This window comes from Dryobates pubescens, chromosome 36 (assembly GCF_014839835.1).
Source record: "Dryobates pubescens isolate bDryPub1 chromosome 36, bDryPub1.pri, whole genome shotgun sequence".
In the NCBI taxonomy this organism is placed as follows: domain Eukaryota; kingdom Metazoa; phylum Chordata; class Aves; order Piciformes; family Picidae; genus Dryobates; species Dryobates pubescens.
This window is the reverse complement of record NC_071647.1, coordinates 2,783,580-2,804,742: the sequence shown is the minus strand read 5'-3', so window position 1 is coordinate 2,804,742 and position 21,163 is coordinate 2,783,580. Positions and strand designations below refer to the sequence as shown.

The following is a 21,163-nucleotide window of genomic DNA, read 5'->3' as shown; positions in this document are numbered from 1 at the left end:
CCTTGTGCAGGGGGTGTGGGGAGCTGCACCACACTGACAGGAGGAGGATTTTCACTACACACCAGCAAGCTAAAAGGCCTGGGGAGGAAAGGTGGAAGTCAGAGCACACCACCACAGCAAGAGAATCCTCCTGGGTGCCAGTTTGTGCCCCTTGTCCCATCCCTGGGCACCACCGAGCAGAGTCTGGCCCCAGCCTCTTGCCCCCCAGCCTTTAGCTCTTGCTGAGCATTGCTCAGCTGCCCTCTGGGGCTGCTCCTCTCCAGGCTCTCAGCCCCAGGGGCTCTCAGCCTCTGTTCCTCACAGAGCTGCTCCAGGCCCCTCAGCAGCTTTGGAGCCTCCTCTGGACTCTCTCCAGGGGTTCCCTGGGGAGCCCAGAGCTGGGCCCAGGGCTCCAGCTGTTCCTGCAGCCCCCATAACCATAACTCTCTGGTGGGAGGTGTCCCTGCCCGTGGCAGGGGGGTTGGAACTGGCTGAGCTTTGGGCTCCCTTCCAACCCAACCTATTCTGTGACTCTCTGAGTGTGGGGCAAACCACAGCACCAGAGGAGCTGGACTTGAAGGGAGCAACCTCAAAGGCTGGCAGGGTGTAGGGGGCAGAGAGGTTCCCCTGGCTGCTTGCAGAGCAGATGGGAAGGACAACCTCCCTTGACCAGCTGCTGGCCACACTCCTCATGCACCCAGGAGACCTCCAGGCTCAGTCTGTCCTCCCCAGGAACAAGGGGCAGGACGCCAGGCATCAGCCTCAAGCTGCAGGAGGGGTGGTTTAGCTTGGGACACCAGGAACCATTCCTTGACTGAAAGGGTTGTCGAGCCCAGGGACAGGCTGCCCAGGGCAGTGGCGGAGTCCCCATCCCTGGAGGGGTTTCAAAGCCAGGGAGGCGCAGTGCTGTGGGCTGCGGTTTAGCGGTGCTCAGGCAGCGCTGGGGCAAGGGTTGGCCTCAACGATCTGAAAGGCTATTGTGATGCTTGGCCACGGGGGCGCACGGCTGGCTGATGCCACACCAGGTGCCCACAGGAAGCCGAGGCCGGCACTCGCCGTGACCACCGCAGCGCCCTGAGGGGAGCGCAGCCCGAGCCCTTCCCGCCCTTTTTCCCCACCTCTGCCTCCCTCGCACCCTCCCCACCCGCGCGCATGCGCAGCGCGCCGCCGGGCTTCGCTCCGCCCCGCCCCCTCCCCGGTGACGTAGGCGGGGGGGCGGGCGCTGCGCGGAGCCCGGATGTGGCAGTTTAGGGCAGTGTGAGGAGCCCGCAAGGGGACAGCAGGCAGCGGTGTCCTTCTCAGGTGAGGAGGGAGGGGCCGTGCGGGGGCAGAAAGACGCCAAAAAACAGACAGACTTGGGAGAGGACTGGAAACCTCCACAGGGACGCGGGGGGAAGGTAGTGTCGTCGCCGTCTTTCCCTCCACACAGACACACACGCCCTGCTTGGGGCGTGTGGGGCAGCTCTCTGTGCCCGCGGCGGGCCCTGCCGCACGGCTGGAAAGTGAGAGACCCGCACGGGCTTACCCCCACCCCTCCCCCCGCGCTTTCCTCCTTCCCTTCCTCCCTCCTCCTCCGCCGCTGCCGAGCTGTTTAAATGGCACTGCGACAGGAGTAGCCCTTTGCCAAATACTGAGCCCTCACACTGGAGGGGACCCCAAGGCACACGGCGCAGGCGCGGCCGCGCTGCCAGATCCTGAGCCTGCTGCCGGGGGAAGCGGCCGGGCGGGGTCTGGAGGCGGGGCTGGCTGTGTCGGCGCATGCGCAGAGGGGAAGCCCGGAGCGAGGGGTTTGGGGCCGAGCGAGGCGCTGCGCGCATGCGCAGTGGCGGCGCCAAGGGGGGAAGGCCGCGGCGACGGCGTCGGGGGCGCTGCGCGCGTGCGCGGGCGGGAGGGGAGCGCTGGGAACGGCCACATCCTGCCCCTTCGGCAGCTCGGCGCCTGCGCACTGCGCTGCTGCGGGGACCTGCGGAATAATGAGCCGCTGCCTCGGCCTGGGGGGAGCCGGAGGAGGAAGACATGCTGCCAAATAGTGATCTCCAGCTGCTGGTGTTCTCCTAGGGGGGCTGGTTGCGGAGTGTGAGGGGAGGGAGGGGGGGGGGGCGGCTGGCAGAGTCCCAGGGTGCGATCCCCACCCACCTCACCTGCTTGGGATAAGGTTTCTGGGGCTGCCTGCCAGGCCTCGGAGCAGGGCTTCCTCCGGAGGTAGAGTCACTCGTGGGGCCAGGAGGTAAGAGATGAGGGGAAGGGGGCAGCAGTTGAGAGGGGAAAGAGGGATCGGGAGCTGGGCTGGGGGGGTGTGTGTGGGGGGGGCGGGAAGCAGGGCCTGTGGGGAGGGGGAGAGGTGCGGCGGGGCAAAGTTGGGGGAAGGCCTGGCGCAGGGGTTGCTGGAGATCCTTAGGCAGGGGGAGAGGTTCAGTGGGGTGCCAGGAACTGAGTGAGGAGGAAACACGAGTGGGAGAAAGGAAATAGAGGGCTGGAGTGGAACAAACCGAGATGACTAACAGCACAGCCAAGTAAGGGCTGACAGGCTGCAGCTTCGCCTCGGAGGGCTGCGAGGCACAGCGCTGTAGCAGGAGGGAACTTGCTCTCCCTCTGGATGAGACCCCAGGGTGCCTGGGATCCCCGCTGGTGTTTTTCTGAGCCGTGTCTCGGGCCTGTGGTGGTGTTTAAAGGAAGTGGTGCATCATCATGCAGCACGGGCAGGCAGAAGAACTCCCGTGCACGGTTGAAATGTGTCACTAATGCAGTTTGGGAGCAGAGCGCTGCTGCTCGCCACAACCATTGCCCCTGATCGCTGCTAGATGGCTTGTCCAGCATAAAATACGATGCCCACAGCGTTTGCCAAGCTGCCTGTGAAGTGGGATTGGCTATTTCATTTTTTTTCCTGGCAGGAGTTTTGGGAGGGGGAGTTGGGGGGGGTGGTGTGTGGAAATAACAGCTTGGAGCGTGATTTGTTGTCGTTGTCCTGTAACTCAGCCTTGTTAAATGTGTTTACAGTTGTGATTCTGGAGCATCCTTGTGACATAATTGGAAGGAAGGCTTTTCTGTGAGTCCCTTTCCCCTTTGCCTTAAGAGTTCTGAGTGGTTGTGGCAGGGGTGGCTTGTTGTGAAGCCTTGTGAAAGTCTGAAGAATTAGATCATGACATATAAAATAGACCTTTGTGCTTAGAGATATATCTATATATCTATCTAGATAGATAGATATCTATGCAGGGATCTATGGGTAGGTATCTATGCAGGGATCTATGGGTAGATATCTATACAGGGATCTATGGGTAGGTATCTATGCAGGGATCTATGGGTAGGTATCTATGCAGGGATCTATGGGTAGATACCTATAGATACCTCCATCTAAGTATATCTCCATATAGATCCCTAAAGCAGTGAAGCAAAACATCCAACTGACTTCATTCTTCTCCAGTGACATTTCCTAACCAGATGCCCCCCCTCCCTGGAATGGTTTGGTTTCATTGTGTCCCTTGTTCTGGCCTCACCTGAACCAAAAAGAGAGGTGTTTGTCTTCCTGATGCTTTGTGGTGGATGAGTATCAAGCTCAAGACAGCCTGAGAGCAGGATTGGGTTGTAAGTTGTTGTCCTGTCACTCTTATCAGTAGAGGACAGCAAGGCAGAACTGGACCTCCCATAACACTGCAGGAAGTGCTGTCAAGTTGGATACCCTGATTTACTTGATGACAGTTCCCACTGTTAGAAGCTAATTGTGTTCCCCTCCAGGGTTTGTACCTTGATCCAGCTCCAGGAGGGAGTTAAGATGGAAGGGGGTTTGGGTTGGACACGTGGCTCAGGGTGAGCAGCACCATCGCTGCTCGTGCAGATCCCAGTGGAGCACTGGGAGTTGCTGTTTCCTGTGTAACTGGTCTCACAATTTGCTGATGGTTGAAGGTGGAGGAGGTCCCAGGATGATAATGTTAGGTTGATTAGAGCTGGTGAACATTACAAACAATTCCAGTCGCTGGAGTCTTCTCTGGGCGAGTTTCCACTGAGCCAGCCTGACCAGTGTGGGGGGAGGAGGTCTGCTGTTAATCTCTGAACTGCAGCTCAGCCTCCAGACCTAGCATTAGGTAGGTTCTGGGAGCAAGAGTTTTGTTGCCCTGTGTGAATTTTTTTCTGGACACCAATCCAGTCCACAATGAGAGGGACTTAGCAGCTTTGTTCTTGGCACACCCTTCTGCTCAGCCTTGCCCTCGTGGGGCTTCCCCTTCCACTGCCTGGCTCGCTGTGGGCCTGGGAGCTGGCAATCACCTGCTTCATTTCTTCCTGCACATTCAGACTGGGCACCAAGCTGGGCAAGATCTCTGTTTCTCATCTGATCAGGAGCTGTTGCTGTGTTATTGATTGCATTCCTAGCTCCACACTTGGAAGTAGCCCCTGTCATTTGGTAAAATTCCTTCTCTCCTCCCAGCTCTGGCTTGATTTCCTCCCCCCCCCTCCCCCTTGCACAGTTGGAGTATTATGTAAGATCTTGCTGTGTGCCTCCATCCTCTGACTGCTGTTTCCTACTCAGCACAGAGAGGAAATGCAACAAAAATGTGTTTAAAAAAACAAACCCAAAAAACCCCTCCCAACAGCACAAACCCAAAGCTCCCCCCCCAGCCTTTATTTGAGTGTGTTGCTTCTTGATTCTGAGCTGCTCCTGCTTTATCTTGTACTGCTAGAGACCTCTTGAATAAAGCCTGTGTCCCAAGGTCTAGAAACACAGGATTCATAGAGTGGTTTGGATTGGAAGGGACCTTAAAAGATCATCCAGTTCCAACCCCCTGCCATGGGCAGGGGCACCTCCCACCAGCCCAGGTTGCTCAAGGCATCTAAGTTCTACAAGCACAGGATTCATAGAGTGGTTTGGATTGGAAGGGACCTTAAAAGATCATCCAGTTCCAACCCCCTCCAGCCTCCCACCAGCCCAGGTTGCTCAAGGCATCTAAGTTCTAGAAACACAGGGTTCATAGAGTGGTTTGGATTGGAAGGGACCTTAAAAGATCATCCAGTTCCAACCCCCTCCAGCCTCCCACCAGCCCAGGTTGCTCAAGGCATCCACACCCCCCATGGGCATGGGCCAGCTGACATCAGATCATAGTATTTGTACCCTTGAGGAAGCACAGAAGCTGCTGTTGGTCAGAAGGTGCTTCTGTAAATGCATCAGAACTTCATCTCTTGGCTTCATGTTCTGAAGTGGCCCTGGCCTGAACTCTGTGGCAGTGTTTTGGAAAGAAGGAGCTGAGAGATTCTGGAAGGCTCTTCCTCTTGCATAGCTGAGAACTGAAGACAATCCCTAGCACAGCTGCAGTGTCATTTGTGGTTTGTTTTCTTGGTTTGCTTTATTTCCTCCACATTTTCAGGGCTGAAAAAGAGGCAGGCCCAGTGGCTCTGTAGCAAATGCCCAGATGAGACTTGGGGAGTTCACTTAACACTGGGAGTTAAGTTGTTTGGCTGCAGGCAGGGGCTGCACTGTTGCATTCTGTGAGGTGCAGCTGGGCCTTGCAGCTCTGTGGGTTTGGAGACATCTGCAGAGTTTACCAAGTCAGGACTGCCAGGAAGGATTAAACACTCCAACACTATTCCTCAGTGGAAAATGCTGCTTTGGCCATTGACATAGTAGAAGGCAGTAGGATATTGGTGACTTCAGATGCTCTGGCTAGAGAAAATAGTGTTGAAAATGTCATGTGGAGACCTCAGTTCAGCTTCTCTTGGCCTGTGTTGTAGATGCTGTTCACAGACCAATGGATTCATAGAAGGGCTTGGGTTGGAAGGGACCTGAAGGAGCCAGGTTGGTGTTGGTCTCTTCTCCCCAGTAACAAGTGACAGGATGAGAAGCAGCAGCCTCATGTTGCACCAGGGGAGGTTTAGGTTGGCTATGATGAAAACATTTCTGCCCCAAAATAGTTGTCAAGGCCTAGAACAGGCTGCCAAAGGCAGTGGTGGAGTCCTCATCCCTGAAGGGCTTGAAAGCTGTGCAGATGTGGTGCTGAGGGATGTGATTTAGCAGTGGGTTTGGTAGTGTTGTGTTAAAGGTTGGACTCAGTATTCTTGGAGGTCTCTTCCAGCCTAAAGCATTCTGTTGTTCCACAGCAGCTTGTCTCTAGCAGCAGGAGTTTGCTTCTGGGAGGCTTCCCAAGGCTGATTTCTTCAGCTTGGATTTTAAAGGTAGTGAGGCCTCACTTCTCTTCCCTTCAGCAGAACTCCTTTTTTAGCTTGGGTTTGAAATAGTGGATTTGCCTTTGTGTCTGAAAGAAAAGCTCAGCTGCCAGCCCTGGTTTGAGAGACACTCTTGGAGCAGCAAGAGTGGAGAGCAGGTGGAGACAAACACCCTGAGTCTGCTGGAGTTGCTCTATAGCAGTGCAGAGAGGCTGCCTGGCTGCCTCCCAAGAGTTGCTGCATAAAGAGGCAGGAGCAGACACTGACTGCATCCATGGAAAAGTTTTCAGTGTACATGGCTAGAATCCTGCCTGCAGATTAACTGTGGTGGCTGGGAGAGAGTGGTGGTGTGTCCTCTCCCCCTCCAAGTCTCCATCTGATAGTGAAGACCTCACACAGAATCTGCCTTGGTTGCACAGAGGACAGGCTGAGAATCCCCAGCTTGCAGATCTGCTGCCTCCCAGTACCTGAAGGAATCCTCCAGGCAGGCTGCAGAGGGACTCTCCTTGAGGGTGGCTAGAGACAGGCCGAGGGGGAATGGTTTGAAGCTGAGGGAGAGCAGGGTTAGAGAGAACTTTTGCAGTCTGAGGGTGGTGAGGCTCTGGAATAGGTTGCCCAGGGAAGTTATGGAGGCCTCCTCCCTGGAGGTGTTCAAGGCCAGGCTGGATGAGGCCTGGAGCAAGCTGGACTAGAGGGAGGTGTCCCTGCCCATGGCAGGGAGGTTGAAGTAGATGATCTCTGAGGTCCCTTCCAACCCAAATCATTCTGTGAAATGCCACCACTCTGCTTGTGCCTTCATTGCCTCAGCTCAGCTTTTGTACCAGCATGTGACCTCAGCAAGTTGTGCTTGCAGACCACATGGATCTGAGTGATTAATTTCTTAGAAGCACTTGTGGGCAGTAAAGGAAATTCAGAGAAGAGTCTTTCACTGCTGCAGTGGAGATTGTCATCACATTTCCTGTTAGCTTGTGATGTTGGTCATGCTTCTTCCTGAAGAGAAGAGCAGCTTGTCAGAGTGAAGAGTCTGATCCAGTGTGAGGTGCCCCTGCCCATGGCAGGGGGGTTGGAGCTGGCTGAGCCTTGAGGTCCCTTCCAACCCTGACAGCTCTGTGAGTCCAGGAGCTCTGAAGATTGCCATCAGGTGTCCTGCTCTTGCCTTGCAGACCTCTCTGCTCTTCAGTAAGTCAAGTGCCTGTCATTTAACTTTTATACCATCCCCTTTTTAATCAGGCAGCAGGAGCACAACCATTGCAGTAGGTTATACTCAGCTGGAGCCTGGGAATCTTCTGCAGTGTGCCTGGGCTAGGGTGATGCCAACCTTGCCAGCCCTGTGATAAAAGCTGGAGTGCTGCTCAGGAGTAAAGATTTAGAGCTTGTGTGATCCCCAGCAGGTTCTTGGCAAGCAGGTGATGGATGTGGCTCTTTAGCTAATATGGCCCTGTGGCTTAGTGAGTGCTGCTGTGGGTGGGGAAGGGAGCTGGGAGACTTCTAGAAGTGTGTTTGCAAGAATCAGAGGATGGGTTGGGTTGGAAGGCACCTTCAAGATCACCCAGTGCTAACCCTTCTGCCATGGGCAGGGGCACCTCCTACTAGAACAGGTTGCTCAAGACCCCCATCCAGCCTGGCTTTGAGCACTTCCAGAGTTGGAGCCTCCACAGCTTCTTTGGGCAACCTGTTCCAGTGCCTCCCCACCCTCATGGGGGAGGAGTTTCCTCCCAGTGTGCAGGCTCAGGCCAGCTTCTTCCATCTGGAAGCCATCACCCTTCAGCCTGCCACTCCATGCCTTTGTCAGAAGTCCCTCTCCAGCCATCTGGGCATGGCAAGAGACCTGTCCAGAAGTCAGTGCCTTAATCTCCATGAGGACCTGGTGAGATAAAGGGAACTAATCCACTTCCCAGAGGCCTGGAAGAACAGAAGGAGGTTAATCTAAAGAAATCAAAGGCACCAAGAGCTGGGTTTGGTTTTTTTCCTGGGAGGCTGGACACAGAAAATTGTGGAGGTGGTTATGGAGAGATTTGGTGGTGTAAAAGGGGACTGAAGGTAGGGATCTGCTGGTGGGGGTTGGTGTAAAAGGGGACTGAAGGTAGGGATCTGCTGGGGGGGTTGGTGTAAAAGGGGACTGAAGGTAGGGATCTGCTGGGGGGGTTGGTGTAAAAGGGGACTGAAGGTAGGGATCTGCTGGGGGGGTTGATGTAAAAGGGGACTGAAGGTAGGGATCTGCTGGGGGGGTTTGGTGTAAAAGGGGACTGAAGGTAGGGATCTGCTGGGGGGGTTTGGTCTAAAAGGGGACTGAAGGTAGGGATCTGCTGGGGGGGTTGGTGTAAAAGGGGACTGAAGGTAGGGATCTGCTGGGGGGGTTGGTGTAAAAGGGGACTGAAGGTAGGGATCTGCTGGGGGGGTTGGTGTAAAAGGGGACTGAAGGTAGGGATCTGCTGGGGGGGTTGGTGTAAAAGGGGACTGAAGGTAGGGATCTGCTGGGAGCTTTCCAGCTCCTTTTCCATCTCACTCTTGATTTCCCACCCCCAAGATTCAGTAGCTCCTTATGCCACCAACAGCTTAGAATGTCTAATTAAAATGAAAAGTCAGCAAGTCAGCTCCTTGTGTCCAAGCTACTTCCTTTGAGAGCTCTCTCCCTCTCTCTGTATATATTTATTTGATCATTTCTAACCCAAACTCCAACCTCAGAGGCAGTGAACAGAGTGCACCTTGCTGCCCTGCTTCCCACTCTGCCTGCTCTCTCCCAGACACTTCATAATGCCTCTGGCCCTGTCGTTTTTCCTGGTGACTGAACCCCTATGAACAGAGGAGACTCTCTCAACTTCACTGCAGTTTTGCTCTGCTCTTTGTCTTCTTAAATCAATAATCTTGGGCTTGGATGGTCAGGCTATTCAAATGAGGCTGTAGGCGAGCCCCATAATTGGGTTAGGCTCAGGAGTGTGCTTTATGGGCAGCTGTGATGGATTGTTTTGTGGGGGTTTGGCTGCATGTTAAGGGGGAGGGAGGTTATGAAAGTGGTGCCAGCAAAACCCTCCTTGTGCCTTCTGCAAGTTGGTGTGAGGTTGGCAGGGCAAACACAGCTGCTGGGCTTGCAGGGAAGTCTTGATGGGCTAGAAGTGGAAGTTGGTTGCAATATGACTCCCTTCTCCTTCCACTCCTTAGTCCTTCTCATGTTGATATATGAGAAGGTCAGGGGAAAGACTAAAGAAAGTAACAGGGCCCCCAAAATGACCTTCAAGATCATCTAGTTCCACCCCCTGCCACAGGCAGGGACACCTTCCACTGGAGCAGGTTGCTCAAGGCCTCACCCAGCTTCCCTTTGGACACTGCCAAGCCTGGAGCCTCTACAGCTTCTTTGGGAACCTGTTCCAGTGCCTCACCACCCTCATGGGGAAGAATTTCTTCCTAATGTCCAATCTAAATGGAGCTTCTTCCAGTTTGAAGCCCTCACCTCTCAGCCTGTCTCTCTGTGCCTTCCTAACAAGTCCCTTCCCAGCCTTCCTGTAGCCTCCCTCAGGTCCTGGAAGGCTGCTTTAAGGTTCTCCCAGGACCCTTCTCTTTCCTAGGCTGAACAACCCCAACTTCCTCAGTCTGTCTTCACAGCAGAGGTGCTGCTGATTATCTTCATGTCCCACTCTGGACCTGCTCTAACAGTTCCATGTCCTCCTTGTGTTGGGGGGCTCCAGAGCTGGACACAGGGCTCCAGGTACTGGAGCTTCAGCCTGGAGTTCAAGTTGCACTTTCAGCTCCAGTTGGTTGCTACAAACTCTTAGAGGTATTAACCCCTGGTGGCAACTGGAAGATGTAATGTGGAGGCTACCAGATGTTTGTGAGCTAGGTGAAAGGCTCTGGAGGGGGTTTCCAGTCCTGGTGGTTTGCTGGGGATCAGCTTTGCAATCCCAGAACAAGAGGACACAGTCTCAAGCTGTGCCAGGGGAGGTTTAGGCTGGAGGTGAGGAGAAAGTTCTTCCCAGAGAGAGCTGTTGGCCACTGGGATGTGCTGCCCAGGGAGGTGGTGGAGTCCCCATCCCTGGAGGTGTTTAGGAAGAGCCTGGCTGAGGCCCTTGGTGCCAGGGTTGAGCTGATCAGATGGTGCTGGATGAGAGGTGGGACTTGATGATCTCTGAGGTCTTTCCCAACCTTATTGATTCTGTGATTTGAGTGCTTTAAGGAGGCTCTGGGACCAGCTCTCTCTGCAGTGGGCTGGAGAATGCAGCTGCTTCATTCTCAGTTGTCACTCATTGACTGAGCAGACACTGTGCCACTTGGGCTTTTGGCTTCCAGTTATTTTCAAGCCCCCAGGAATCTGGTGGGATTTTGGAGGTGTGAGATGTTTCCTAGCAGTGTGCAGCTCTGACAAGAGAACAACCTGCAGAGAGGAGGGGGGGGAGGGAAAGGTAAACAAATCCCTGCTGCTGCCAGCCTGCTGCCTGAGTGAGAGGCTTCCCTAGGACATCAGGATGTTTTGTGGGAGAGAGCAGCTCTCCTGGCACTGCCTTTTCATTTGGAAGATGACTTGAATGCAATGCAAGTGCAAAATATTTGGCTTGAAAGGGGGGGAGGGGGGGAAACCCCCCCCCCAAAAATCACTGAAATGGCCACTGAGTTACCTGGCAAGTGGCAGCTAACAATTCACACTCCAAGGGGGAAAGTGAAGCTGTGAAACACTGCTGTGATTTGCCTGGGAAGGAGAATCTGAGCTAAAAGAGTTCCCAGGCAAGAGCAAAACTCTTTTCCAAACTGAAGATCTTGTGTGAGCCAGGAGGTTCTGCCAGGACAAGTGCTGTCAGGACAGGTTTAGTTAGCCAGGAGGTGATAGGTTGGACTTGATCATCTCTGAGGTCTTTGCCAACCTTATTGATTCTCTGGCAGTTGTTTCCTGAGGAGCAGAAGTGGTGTGTTTGTCCTGAGGGGCCTGGAGCAGCTCTGTGAGGGGGAGAGGCTGAGAGCCCCTGGGGTTGCTGAGCCTGGAGAAGAGCAGCCCCAGAGAATCTGAGCAATGCTCAGCAAGAGCTAAAGGCTGGGGGGGCAGGAGGCTGGGGCCAGCTCTGCTCAGTGGTGCCTGGGGATAGGACAAGAGGCACAAACTGGAAGCCAGGAGGTTCCATCTGAGAAGCTCCTTTGGTGTGAGGAGTGGTGAGACACTGGAACAGGTTGGCCAGGGAGCTTGGAGATGCCTCCTCCCTGGAGGTGTTGGAGGCCAGGTTGGATGAGGCCTTGAGCAACATGCTCCTGGTGGAAGGTGGCCATGGCAGGAGAGTTGGAACTAGGTGATCTTGAAGATCCCTTCCAGCCTAACCCATTCTATGATGCTAAGACCCCAGGTTCTCTCTTGTTGGTGTCTCCCCAGTGAGAAGCTGCAGGTCCTGGTAAGGATCTTCCCCTGGCTGCCAGCTGGTTCCTGTTCTCTCAGCCATGATTGGGGTTGTTTTTCCAGTCTGTCCTCTTCTCTCCTGAGGGAAGGCTGGAAATGAAGCCCCATGTGTGACCTTGAGCTCAGCAGCTTTGGAGGCACTCAGCAAGGGTATGGGATAGGTTAAGGCTCCTTCTGTGCTGGGTTTAAGAGCACAGAGGGTAGAGGAAGGTGCAGTGCTCACACTCCTGGCCTTTAAAGAGGCTTCATCTGCTTTTGGGGCATAACTTATTCTTCCCTCTGGTTCAGGTGCAGTTAGGTCTGTGTGTCCCTCTCTTGTGTTACTCCTTTATAGTTTGGTGATTTGCTGCTGCTTGTAGAACTGTTCCCATCTCTTTGTTGCAGAGAGGCAATCCTCTCTGGCAAAGCAGGCTTCCTTTCCAGGGGCAGGCTGGATTTCATCTTCCCTGAGTGGTGAATTCTAACCTTGAGCCTGTTTCTGTTGGTGCAGGCTTGGTGCAGCCTCCTCTCTACCAGTGTGCTGATCATTAGGCAGCTGTGTGTAACTGCTGTGCCTGGTTTGCAGCCTGCTGTTGGAGCAGGGCAAGGTCTCCTGCCATGCAGGAGACAGTGCAGTGAGTGCCCCTTGGCAGTCAGCAGGGCCTCTGTGAGAGCTTTGCCCATCATGGCTTGCTTCTCTGGTGTACCAAGTGGGAAGAGAGTTTTCACCTGTTCAATGTGCACATTAAAATCCCCAAACTTCCTCATTTTAATTCACCCCTTAATCAGGGAGCCTTAATTCCCCTTTGCCCTTTCCCTTGACTTGCCTTTCCTTGCTTTCCTTCTCCTTTTCTTCTCTCTGCAGCAGCAAATTCAAACCTCCCATTGTCCTTCCTGAGGCTTTGAAGGAGGCAGGAAGATAATGGTCTTTTCCTGTGCTTCCATATCTCAGCCTCTTGTTTTATTGCTCCAATTATCTTTGTCCTGCTCCCTTTTCTCTCAGCTTTGTGCTGTTCTTGGATGGGCTTTGATGAGTTGCTGGTCCAAGAAGCAACCACCTCAGGTTTTGAAGCCCTTAATTAAACAGAGAGCTTCCTTTACAGACTTGGAAGTTGCCTTCTGCTGAGGGAAACTTTAGTGCAGATGGAGGTGCTTGGACTTCTCCTGGTGTGGAGTTCTGGTTTCACAGAACCATAGAATGGCTTTGGAGGGAAGGGCCTTGAAAAATCATCCAGTCCCAACCATTCTCTGCCTCTGCCAAGGCTGCTGCTAAACCATGGCCCTCAGCACCACATCTCTGCCTCTTTGCACCACCTCCAGGGGTGGGGATTCCACCACCTCCCTGGGCAGCCTGTGCCAGGCTTTGAGAACTCTTGCAGTCCAGAAGTTTCTTCTAGTATCCAACCTAAACCTCCCCTGGTGCAACTTGAGGCCATTTCCTCTCCTCCTGACACTTGTTCCCAGGGGGAAGGCACCAAGCCCCACCTGGCTCCTTTCAGGGAGTTCTAGAGAGCCAGAAGGGTCTCCCCTGAGCCTCCCTTTCCCCAGGCTGAACAACCTCAGCTGCTCCTCCCCAGCCCTGCTCTCCAGCCCCTTCCTCAGCTTCGTTGCTCTTCTGTGGCCCTGCTCCAGCCCCTCGATGTCCTTCTGGGAGTGAGAGGCCCAAAGCTGGAGCTAGGCCTCTTAAAACTCTGGCTTCTTCTGATTCATCTTGAGAAGTAAATTGGCAGGCTGGTTATAGATTCATGGAATGCTTTGGGTTGGAAGAGACCTTCAGGATCAGCCAGCTCCAACCCCCCTCCCGCTTGGCAGCTTGGCATTGCACACCTCCAGGGAGGAGGCATCCACAGCCTCCCTGGCCAAGCAGTTCCAGGGTCTCCCCAGCCTCACTGGAAAGAATGTCTTCCTCATCTCCAGGCTCAATCTGCCCTCCTGCCTTAGCAAAAGTCTGGTAAGAGGGGTTATTTGTTATTTGTTGAGCTGCTAACCCCCTCCTCTCTCAGGCCAGGGCTCTGCTGCTCACAGAGTCGTTTGGACTGGATGCAGATTTGGTCTGAGGTGTGCTGGGGCAGCTGCTAAGTCAGGAGGTGAGTGTGCAGACAAGGTGGCAAGGGAGCATTTCCTGTGCTTCCAAAAGGGCTGATCTGACTCTGCTCCTTGGATAAGAGGTCTTCACCTGGAAGTGGTTGTGAAGGAGGGGACAATGCTTTATCTTACCCCTGTGCAGGGAACAGGTGCTGGCTGCTATGGATAGCCAAGGAAGGCAAACTGCACAGGGGACCACGAGAGAAGCTTTTGTTTCCTGTGGCTTATTGTTTCTGCCGGTACCTTTAGGTCTGCCAGACCTCCTGGCCAGAAGGAGTTTTGATACCCAGACTGTTTTCAAGCTGGTCTCCTCAAAGCTTTGCCTGCAGTGCTTTGGGATCCCCTCCTAGTTCCCAGGTGCCAGCCCTGTCAGTGAAGTGTGAAGCGGTGAGGCATTAAGTGGTCGTTAACAAATAAACACCCCGGGGGAGGGCTGTCCTGCTGGCTTCAGGAGCTCGACTTGAAGCCAGCTCTGGTTCCTCTTCACATACCTTTAATGTTGTGCCCTGCCAGAGGAGCAAATCAGCATTTCAAGGTGGAGCAGCACATGGCAGTGTGTAAGGCAGGCAGCTGAGGATGTGTTTTGGTGCCCTTTGGTGTGCTTCCCAAGCCAAGCAAGCAGCCCAGTTTATCCTTACTGGTGATGCTGGCAGAAGAAAGGGATGGAAATTACCTCTTGATGGATGTTGCCTCTTGATGGATATTGCATCTTCAGTGTCTTTGGGAGTCACTACAGCTGTAAAAGGACCTGTGGTGTCATCTAGAGTCACACAGAGAGTTTTGGATGGAAAAGCACTTCTAAGTCATCCAATCCAACCATTCTCTGACTCTGCCAAGGCTGCTGCTAAACTTTGGCTCTCAGCACCACGTCTCTGCCTCTTTGAGGCGCCTCCAGGGGTGGGGATTCAACCCACCTCCCTGGGCAGCCTGTGCCAGTCCTGAGAACTCTTTCAGTCAAGAAGGTTCTTCTGATGTCCAACCTAAACCTCCCCTGCTGTAACTTGAGGCCATTTCCAACACTTGTTACTAGGGAGAAGAAACCAACCCCCACCTGGCTCCAGCCTCCTTTCAGGGAGTTCTAGAGAGCCAGAAGGGTCTCCCCTGAGCCTCCTTTTCCCCAGGCTGTACAACCCCAGTTCCCTCAGCTGCTCCTCCCCAGTCCAGACCCTTCCTCAGCTTCATTGCCCTGCTCCAGCCCCTCAATGCCCTTCTTGGAGTGAGGGGCCCCAAAACTGACCCCAGCTCTTCAAGATGTGGGCTCCCCAGTGCCCAGCACAGATGGACAACCACTCACCAGTGCCCAATACCCTTCCTCAGCTTTGTTGCCCTTCTCTGGCCCTGCTCCAGCCCCTCAATGCCCTTCTTGGAGTGAGGAGCCCCAAAACTGACCCCAGCTCTTCAAGGTGTGGACTCCCCAGTGCCCAGCACAGGTGGACAACCACTCACCAGTGCCCAATACCCTTCCTCAGCTTTGTTGCCCTGCTCCAGCCCCTCAATGCCCTTCTTGGAGTGAGGGGCCCCAAAACTGACCCCAGCTCTCAAGGTGTGGACTCCCCAGTGCCCAGCACAGGTGGACAACCACTCACCAGTGCCCAGTACAGAGGCATGACCCCAGATGCCAGTCCTCAGGTGATGGCTGGTTGCAGCTTGGAGCTGGGGAGATGCTGGAGTTTAATCTCTTCATCTGGGGTTGGGTTTTATTTGGAGCTATGTTTAACAGCCTCACAGAGCATTTGTAGGCAGTTGTGACAGAGCAGAGGGAAAGTCTTTCCCAAATAATAGAAACCCCCTTTAAAATCCAGAACTTTTGTCCCCTTTGGGCCATTTTGGGAGCATAACAAATGCCAGGCTGCTGTGCAGCAATTCTATTAGCACCTTGTCCTAGCTTTTATTGCTGCCTGCCTGTCTGAGCCATCTGGGAGGAGAGGAGAGGAGAGCTGAGAGTGACAGCTACCCAGTGCTGTTTAATATCCTCTGAGCATCCCAGCCTCAGGTTTTTGTCTTGCCCTTAGACCACAGAAGCTTTCTAAGGCTTCTTTGAGGTATGTTAAGATGGAGACAACATTTAGGTACAGCTTTAGTCTGGAGAAGAGAAAGCTGAGGGGGTGGGGGGAGAGTGGCACTGTTCTCACTCTGCACTACTCTGGACCACTGGATGGATACAGAACTGGCTTGAGGGCTGCAGCCAAAGGGTGGCTGTCCAGGGGTCCATGTCCCAGGGGAGGCCAGGGACAAGCAGAGTCCCTCAGGGGTCAGTCCTGGGACCATTCAGCATCTGTGTGGGTGCCAGGGACAGTGGCACTGAGTGCAGCCTCAGCAGGGTTGCTGATGGCACCAAGCTGTGTGGGGCAGCAGACAGCTGGAGGGAAGGGATCCATCCAGAGGGAGCTGGGCAGGCTGCAGAGCTGGGCACAAGCCAACCTCAGGAGGGTCAACAAGACCAAGGGCAGGGTCCTGCAGCTGGGTGGAGGCAATCCCAGGCACAAATGCAGGCTGGGCAGGGACTGGCTGGAAAGCAGCCCTGAGGAGAGAGCCTTGGGGGTGCTGGGGGAGGAGAAGCTCAGCAGGAGCTCTCTGTGCACTTGCAGCCCAGAGAGCCAAGCAGAGCCTGGGCTGCAGCAAGAGAAGTGTGGCCAGCAGGGCCAAGGAGGGGATTCTCCCCCTCTGCTCCACTCTGCTGAGACCCCACCTGGAGCACTGCCTCCAGCTCTGGAGCCCCTATTGCAAGAGGGATCTGGAGGTGCTGGAAGGTGTCCAGAGCAGGGCCAGGAGGAGGAGCAGAGGGCTGGAGCTGCTCTGCTGTGAGGACAGACTGAAGGAGTTGGGGCTGTTCAGTCTGGAGAGGAGAAGGCTCTGAGGTGACCTCATTGTGGCCTTCCAGGATCTGAAGGGGGCTCCAAGAAGGCTGGGGAGGGACTGCTCAGGATCTCAGGGAGTGATAGGACTGGGGGGGATGGAATGAAGCTGGAGGTGGGGAGATTCAGGCTGGAGATGAGGAGGAAGTTCTTCCCCATGAGAGTGGTGAAGCCCTGGAATGGGTTGTCCAGGGAGGTGGTTGAGGCCCCAGCCCTGGAGGTGTTTAAGGCCAGGCTGGCTGAGGCTCTGGCCAGGCTGACCTAGTGTGGGGTGTCCCTGCCCATGGCAGGGGGGTTGGAACTGGCTGATCCTCGTGGTCCCTTCCACCCCTGACTGCTGCTATGATCCTAAGGTGCACATCTCTGGCCCTTGCCTCTCCCAGGGGTGAGTTAAAAATCCCAGCCTTAACCCTTTTTTATCCCCCCCTCCTCCCTGTCCTCATTCCACACCCAGAGCACAAACTGCGAGTGAAGGAGGTCTGTGAAGCACTTTGAGCTGAGAGCACTCACTTGGAGCTCTTTGCCCCTGAGCTTTGCTCTGGGAAACAAACTGCCATGGAGCTAAGTGTGCAGCTCTGCAGGGTTAAGAGCTCCCTTCTCAGCTCCTGGGAGCCTGTGTCTCTTTCTTGCCTTGTTTCCATGGGCTCACATAAAGGAAATGAAACCCCCAAAGAAACCCAGCCCAGCTCTCTGATGTTTTACAGCTAGAGTGCCTCTGTGGCCCTTGTAAGAGGGACACAGAGCTGTTGGAGCAAGTCCAGGTGAGGCCACAGGGATGATCCAAGGGCTGGAGCAGCTCTGCTGTGAGGGGGTGTTCAGCCTGGGGAAAACTCCTTGCAATAGCTGAAGGGATCCTGCAGGAAGGCTGCAGAGAGACTTTCCCTGAGGGTGGCTAGAGGCAGGCCAAGGGGGAATGGTTTGCAGCTGAGGGAGAGCAGGGGTAGAGTCCAGAGGAGGCCACAAGGATGAGCCAAGGGCTGGAGCAGCTCTGCTGTGAGCACAGGCTGAGGGGGCTGGGGGTGTGCAGCCTGGAGAAGACTCCAGGGAGACCTCAGAGCTGCCTTCCAGTATCTGAAAGGATGCTACAGGCAGGCTGCAGAGGGACTTCCCCTGAGGGTGTCTAGAGCCAGGCCAAGGGGGAATGGTTTGCAGCTGAGGGAGAGCAGGGTTAGAGTGGAGCTGAGGAAGAAGTTCTTCAGTCTGAGGCTGGTGAGGCTCTGGAACAGGTTTCCCAGGGAGCTTGTGGCTGCCTCCTGCCTCTGGGGGTGTTGCAGGCCAGGTTGGATGAAGCCTTGAGCAGCTGAGCCTGGGTGGGAGGCATCCCTGCCTGTGGCAGCAAGGTTGGAGGTGATGATCTGGGAGATCCCTTCCAGCCTGAGCCATCCCAGGTGCTTTGTGAATGTGGGCAGAACTTCACACCTGAGTCCAGAGCAAGAAACTGGAGTGGGGGCTGATGTGAGCCTGGCTTGGGAGAGGCCTGCTGTGCAGCTGGGGCCTCAGATCCAGCCCTGCCCTGCAAGCCCTCAGATTGTGCTGACAGCAGCTCAGGGGCAGCTGTGTGCATGGATGCTGATGTGCTTCCAGTCAGTGTCCTGCTGTTTGGAGGTGTGGGATTTACAGCCACGTGTCTGTGTCTCTTCACCCTGGGAACAAGTGGCAGGAGGAGGGGAAATGGCCTCAAGCTCCCCTAGAGGAGCTTTAGGTTGGATATTAGAAGAAACTTCTTGCCTGAAAGGGTTCTCAAAGACTGGCACAGGCTGCCCAGGGAGGTCCCTGGGTTGAATCCTCATCCCTGGTGGTGGTTGAAAGGGGCAGAGACGTGGTGCTGAGGGCCATGGTTTAACAGCAGCCTTGCTGGAGCTGGGGAATGGTTGGGCTTGGTGATCTCCCAGGGCTTTTCCAACCAGAGTGATTCAGTGGCTCTGATACTCTCTGTGCTTTCCATCACCTCAACAACTCCTGACTCTGCCTTAGAATCAGAATCCTCAAGAGCCTGAGCCTGTGCTTCACCTTTCTCCTCCACTGAATCTCAATGTCAGCCTTTGTATTTAAAGCCACTCAGATCACAAGGCAGCAACTTTGTCTTTTCCTTACCCTTTTAAACCCCAAGCTGACAGCAGTGGAGCTCTCCTGCTTCAGTGGCTGTCCTGTGCCTGCAAGGCAGGCAGATAACTGCCCCTTGCCAGACAGAAATTGGCTAAGCTGTAAGGCTTGTGGTGCTTTGGTAGCTGCCAGAGTTAGGAATCCTCTTTTCCAAGCTTGTCTTTGAGGATGTTTTCAGGGCTCTGCTTTAGAGCTCAGGACTCAGAAGTCACAGATGGGTTGACAAGAGGGACATGGAGCTGCTGGAGCTGGTCCAGAGGAGGCCACAAAGATGATCAGAGGGGTGGAGAACCTCCCCTATGAGGACTGGCTGAGAGAGTGGGGGCTGTTCAGCCTGGAGAAAGGAAGGCTCTGGGGAGCAGAGCAGCCTTCCAGTAACTGAAGGGGGGCTACAAGAACACCAGGAAGGGACTTTTAGCAAGGGCTCGGAGTGATAGGATGAGAGGGAATGGGTTGAAGCTGGAAGAGGGGAGATTGAGACTCCAGATGAGGAAGAAATTCTTGACAGTGAGGGAGGTGAGACACTGGAACAGGTTGTCCAGGAAGGTTGTGGATGCCTCTTCCCTCCCTGGAGGTGTTCAAGGCCAGGCTGGGTGAGGCCTTGAGCAGCCTGGGCTAGTGAGAGGTGTCCCTGCCCATGGCACAGAGGTGTTGGAGCTGGATGGTCTTGAAGGTCCCTTCCAACCCAAACCCATTCTATGGTCCCACTGCTTTGCTTTAAAGCCTCCTTCCTGCTGAAGAGGTGCTTGCTTGGAGTGCTGGCTGCCTTCATTCAGGTGTGTTGCAGGGCTTTTCACCCCCTGAGTTCTCTGCAGGGTGACAGTTTGGGCACTGAGGAGCTGGGAACTGGCATGGAAAAGCAAGGAGACTTTCCTTCTGGCCAGAGGGATTTGTCATGAAGTAGAGAAATCATCACCCTCCCAACTCCTCTCCCAGTGAGGCTTCAGGAGAGAGGTTTGAGCTACAGGAGGTTATTCTGTGGGTGCTGACAGAGTCACTCTGAAGCCTGGGCTTTCTCTAGCTGCTGTGCATGTTGCTGCCTGCAGCTTTTGCAGGTGAAAAGCTTGGTCAGCTCTGAGAGTTGGAGGCTCTCTCCCAGGTTGCAGCAGGGAGTTGGAATGGCAGCCTCAGGGTAAAGCAGCAAATCCCAAGCCCAGTGGGGAGTCTCCTCTTTGAGTCTGGGGCTCCTTACAGACAATCACAGCATCACCAAGCTTGGAAGAGGCCTCAAAGATCATCAAGTCCAACCTGGCTCCACAGACCTCATGACTAAACCATGGCACCAAGTGCCACATCCAAGCCCCTCTTGAACACCTCCAGGGATGGGGACTCCACCACCTCCCTGGGCAGCACATCCCAATGGCCAACGACTCTCTCAGGGAAGAACTTTCTCCTCACCTCCAGCCTAAACTTGCCTTGGCACAGCTTGAGACTGTGCCCTCTTGTTCTGGTGCTGCTTGCCTGGGAGAAGAGACCAACTCCCTCCTGGCTCCAACCTCCCTTCAGGTAGCTGTAGAGAGCAATGAGGTCTCCCCTGAGCCTCCTCTTCTGCAGGCTGAGCCACCCCAGCTCCCTCAGCCTCTCCTCCCAGGGCTTGTGCTCAAGGCAAATTACATGCTGGGCTCTCTCTGGGGAGCTGCTCAGTGCCAGGATGAGTGGAGGTGGCACATCCTCTGCCCAGCAAACACCTGGGAGCACCTTTAAGAGCTTCCAGTGGCACATCCTATAGTGAAGGAGCTGGAGGGGGAGGCATGGCGAGTTCCCCTTGTGTCCTGGGAGATTCAGCAGCGCTCCTGAGGGGAGTTTGCTTTTCCTTTGATCTTAGCTTCTTCTTGTTTGTTTTCCTCTTTTTTTCCCCCCTTTCCTTTTCCTCTTTTTAGGGCTGTCAGGGGTGAAGATCAGCTCTGAATTTCTTCTGCTGAGTTGTGAGCTTCCTTTCAGTCTCCAAGCTGGCGATGTCAAGGGTGCCGAGTCCTCCTCCTCCGGCAGAGATGTCGAGTGGGCCTGTAGCAGAGAGCTGGTGCTACACTCAGGTGAGTCCCCAGGGTGCTCAGCTCCTCTTTTCAAACCCAGCTAGAACCTGGGGGAAGAAATTTTCCTCACAGCAAATCCAGAATCTGGATTCTTTTTTGGGGGGATCTCTTCAGCCTGGAGCAAAGAAGGCTCCAGGGAGACCTTAGAGCAGCCTTCCAGTACCTGAAGGGGGCTACGAGAAAGGTGGGGGAGAGACTTCTGGCAGGGGCTTGGAGTGACAGGAGGAGAGGCAATGGCTTTGAGCTGGAAGAGGGCAGATTGAGGCTGGAGATTAGGAAGCAATTCCTGCCAGTGAGGGTGGGGAGACACTGGAACAGGTTGCCCAGGGGAGATTGTGGATGTCCCCTCCCGGGAGGTGTTGAAGGCCAGGCTGGATGAGGCCTTGAGCAGCCTGGGGTAGTGGGAGGTGTCCTTGCCCAAGGCAGGGGGGGTGGAACTGGCTGATCTGGAGGGTCCCTCCCAACCCAACCCAACCCATTCTATGAATTTTCAGCCAATGTCAGGTGAGCATTCAGCAAGGCACCAGCAGGATGTTGCCCTCTGCCCTTGGCAGAACTTCGGAGGAGGCAGTTGGACAAGTTGGAGCAGTCCAGCTGCCACTGCCAAG

General features: G+C 54.7%; 1 protein-coding gene across 3 annotated transcripts in view; it reads left to right on the top strand.

Moving 5' to 3' along the window:
• The first annotated feature begins 1,206 nt into the window (after positions 1–1,206).
• The window catches only part of SPOP (speckle type BTB/POZ protein), a 37,800-nt gene continuing 17,843 nt past the window's right edge, over positions 1,207–21,163 (top strand). The window contains exons 1-3 of one of the 3 annotated variants that reach the window (XM_054176839.1): positions 1,908–2,206; positions 2,977–3,025; positions 20,403–20,555. In XM_054176839.1, the coding sequence (XP_054032814.1) occupies positions 20,478–20,555 (78 nt within the window). In that variant the 5' untranslated portion in view covers positions 1,908–2,206; positions 2,977–3,025; positions 20,403–20,477. Of the gene's footprint in view, positions 1,282–1,907; positions 2,207–2,976; positions 3,026–20,402; positions 20,556–21,163 lie in introns of those variants that run through there. The other 2 variants (XM_054176840.1, XM_054176838.1) reach the window with 2 other exon arrangements.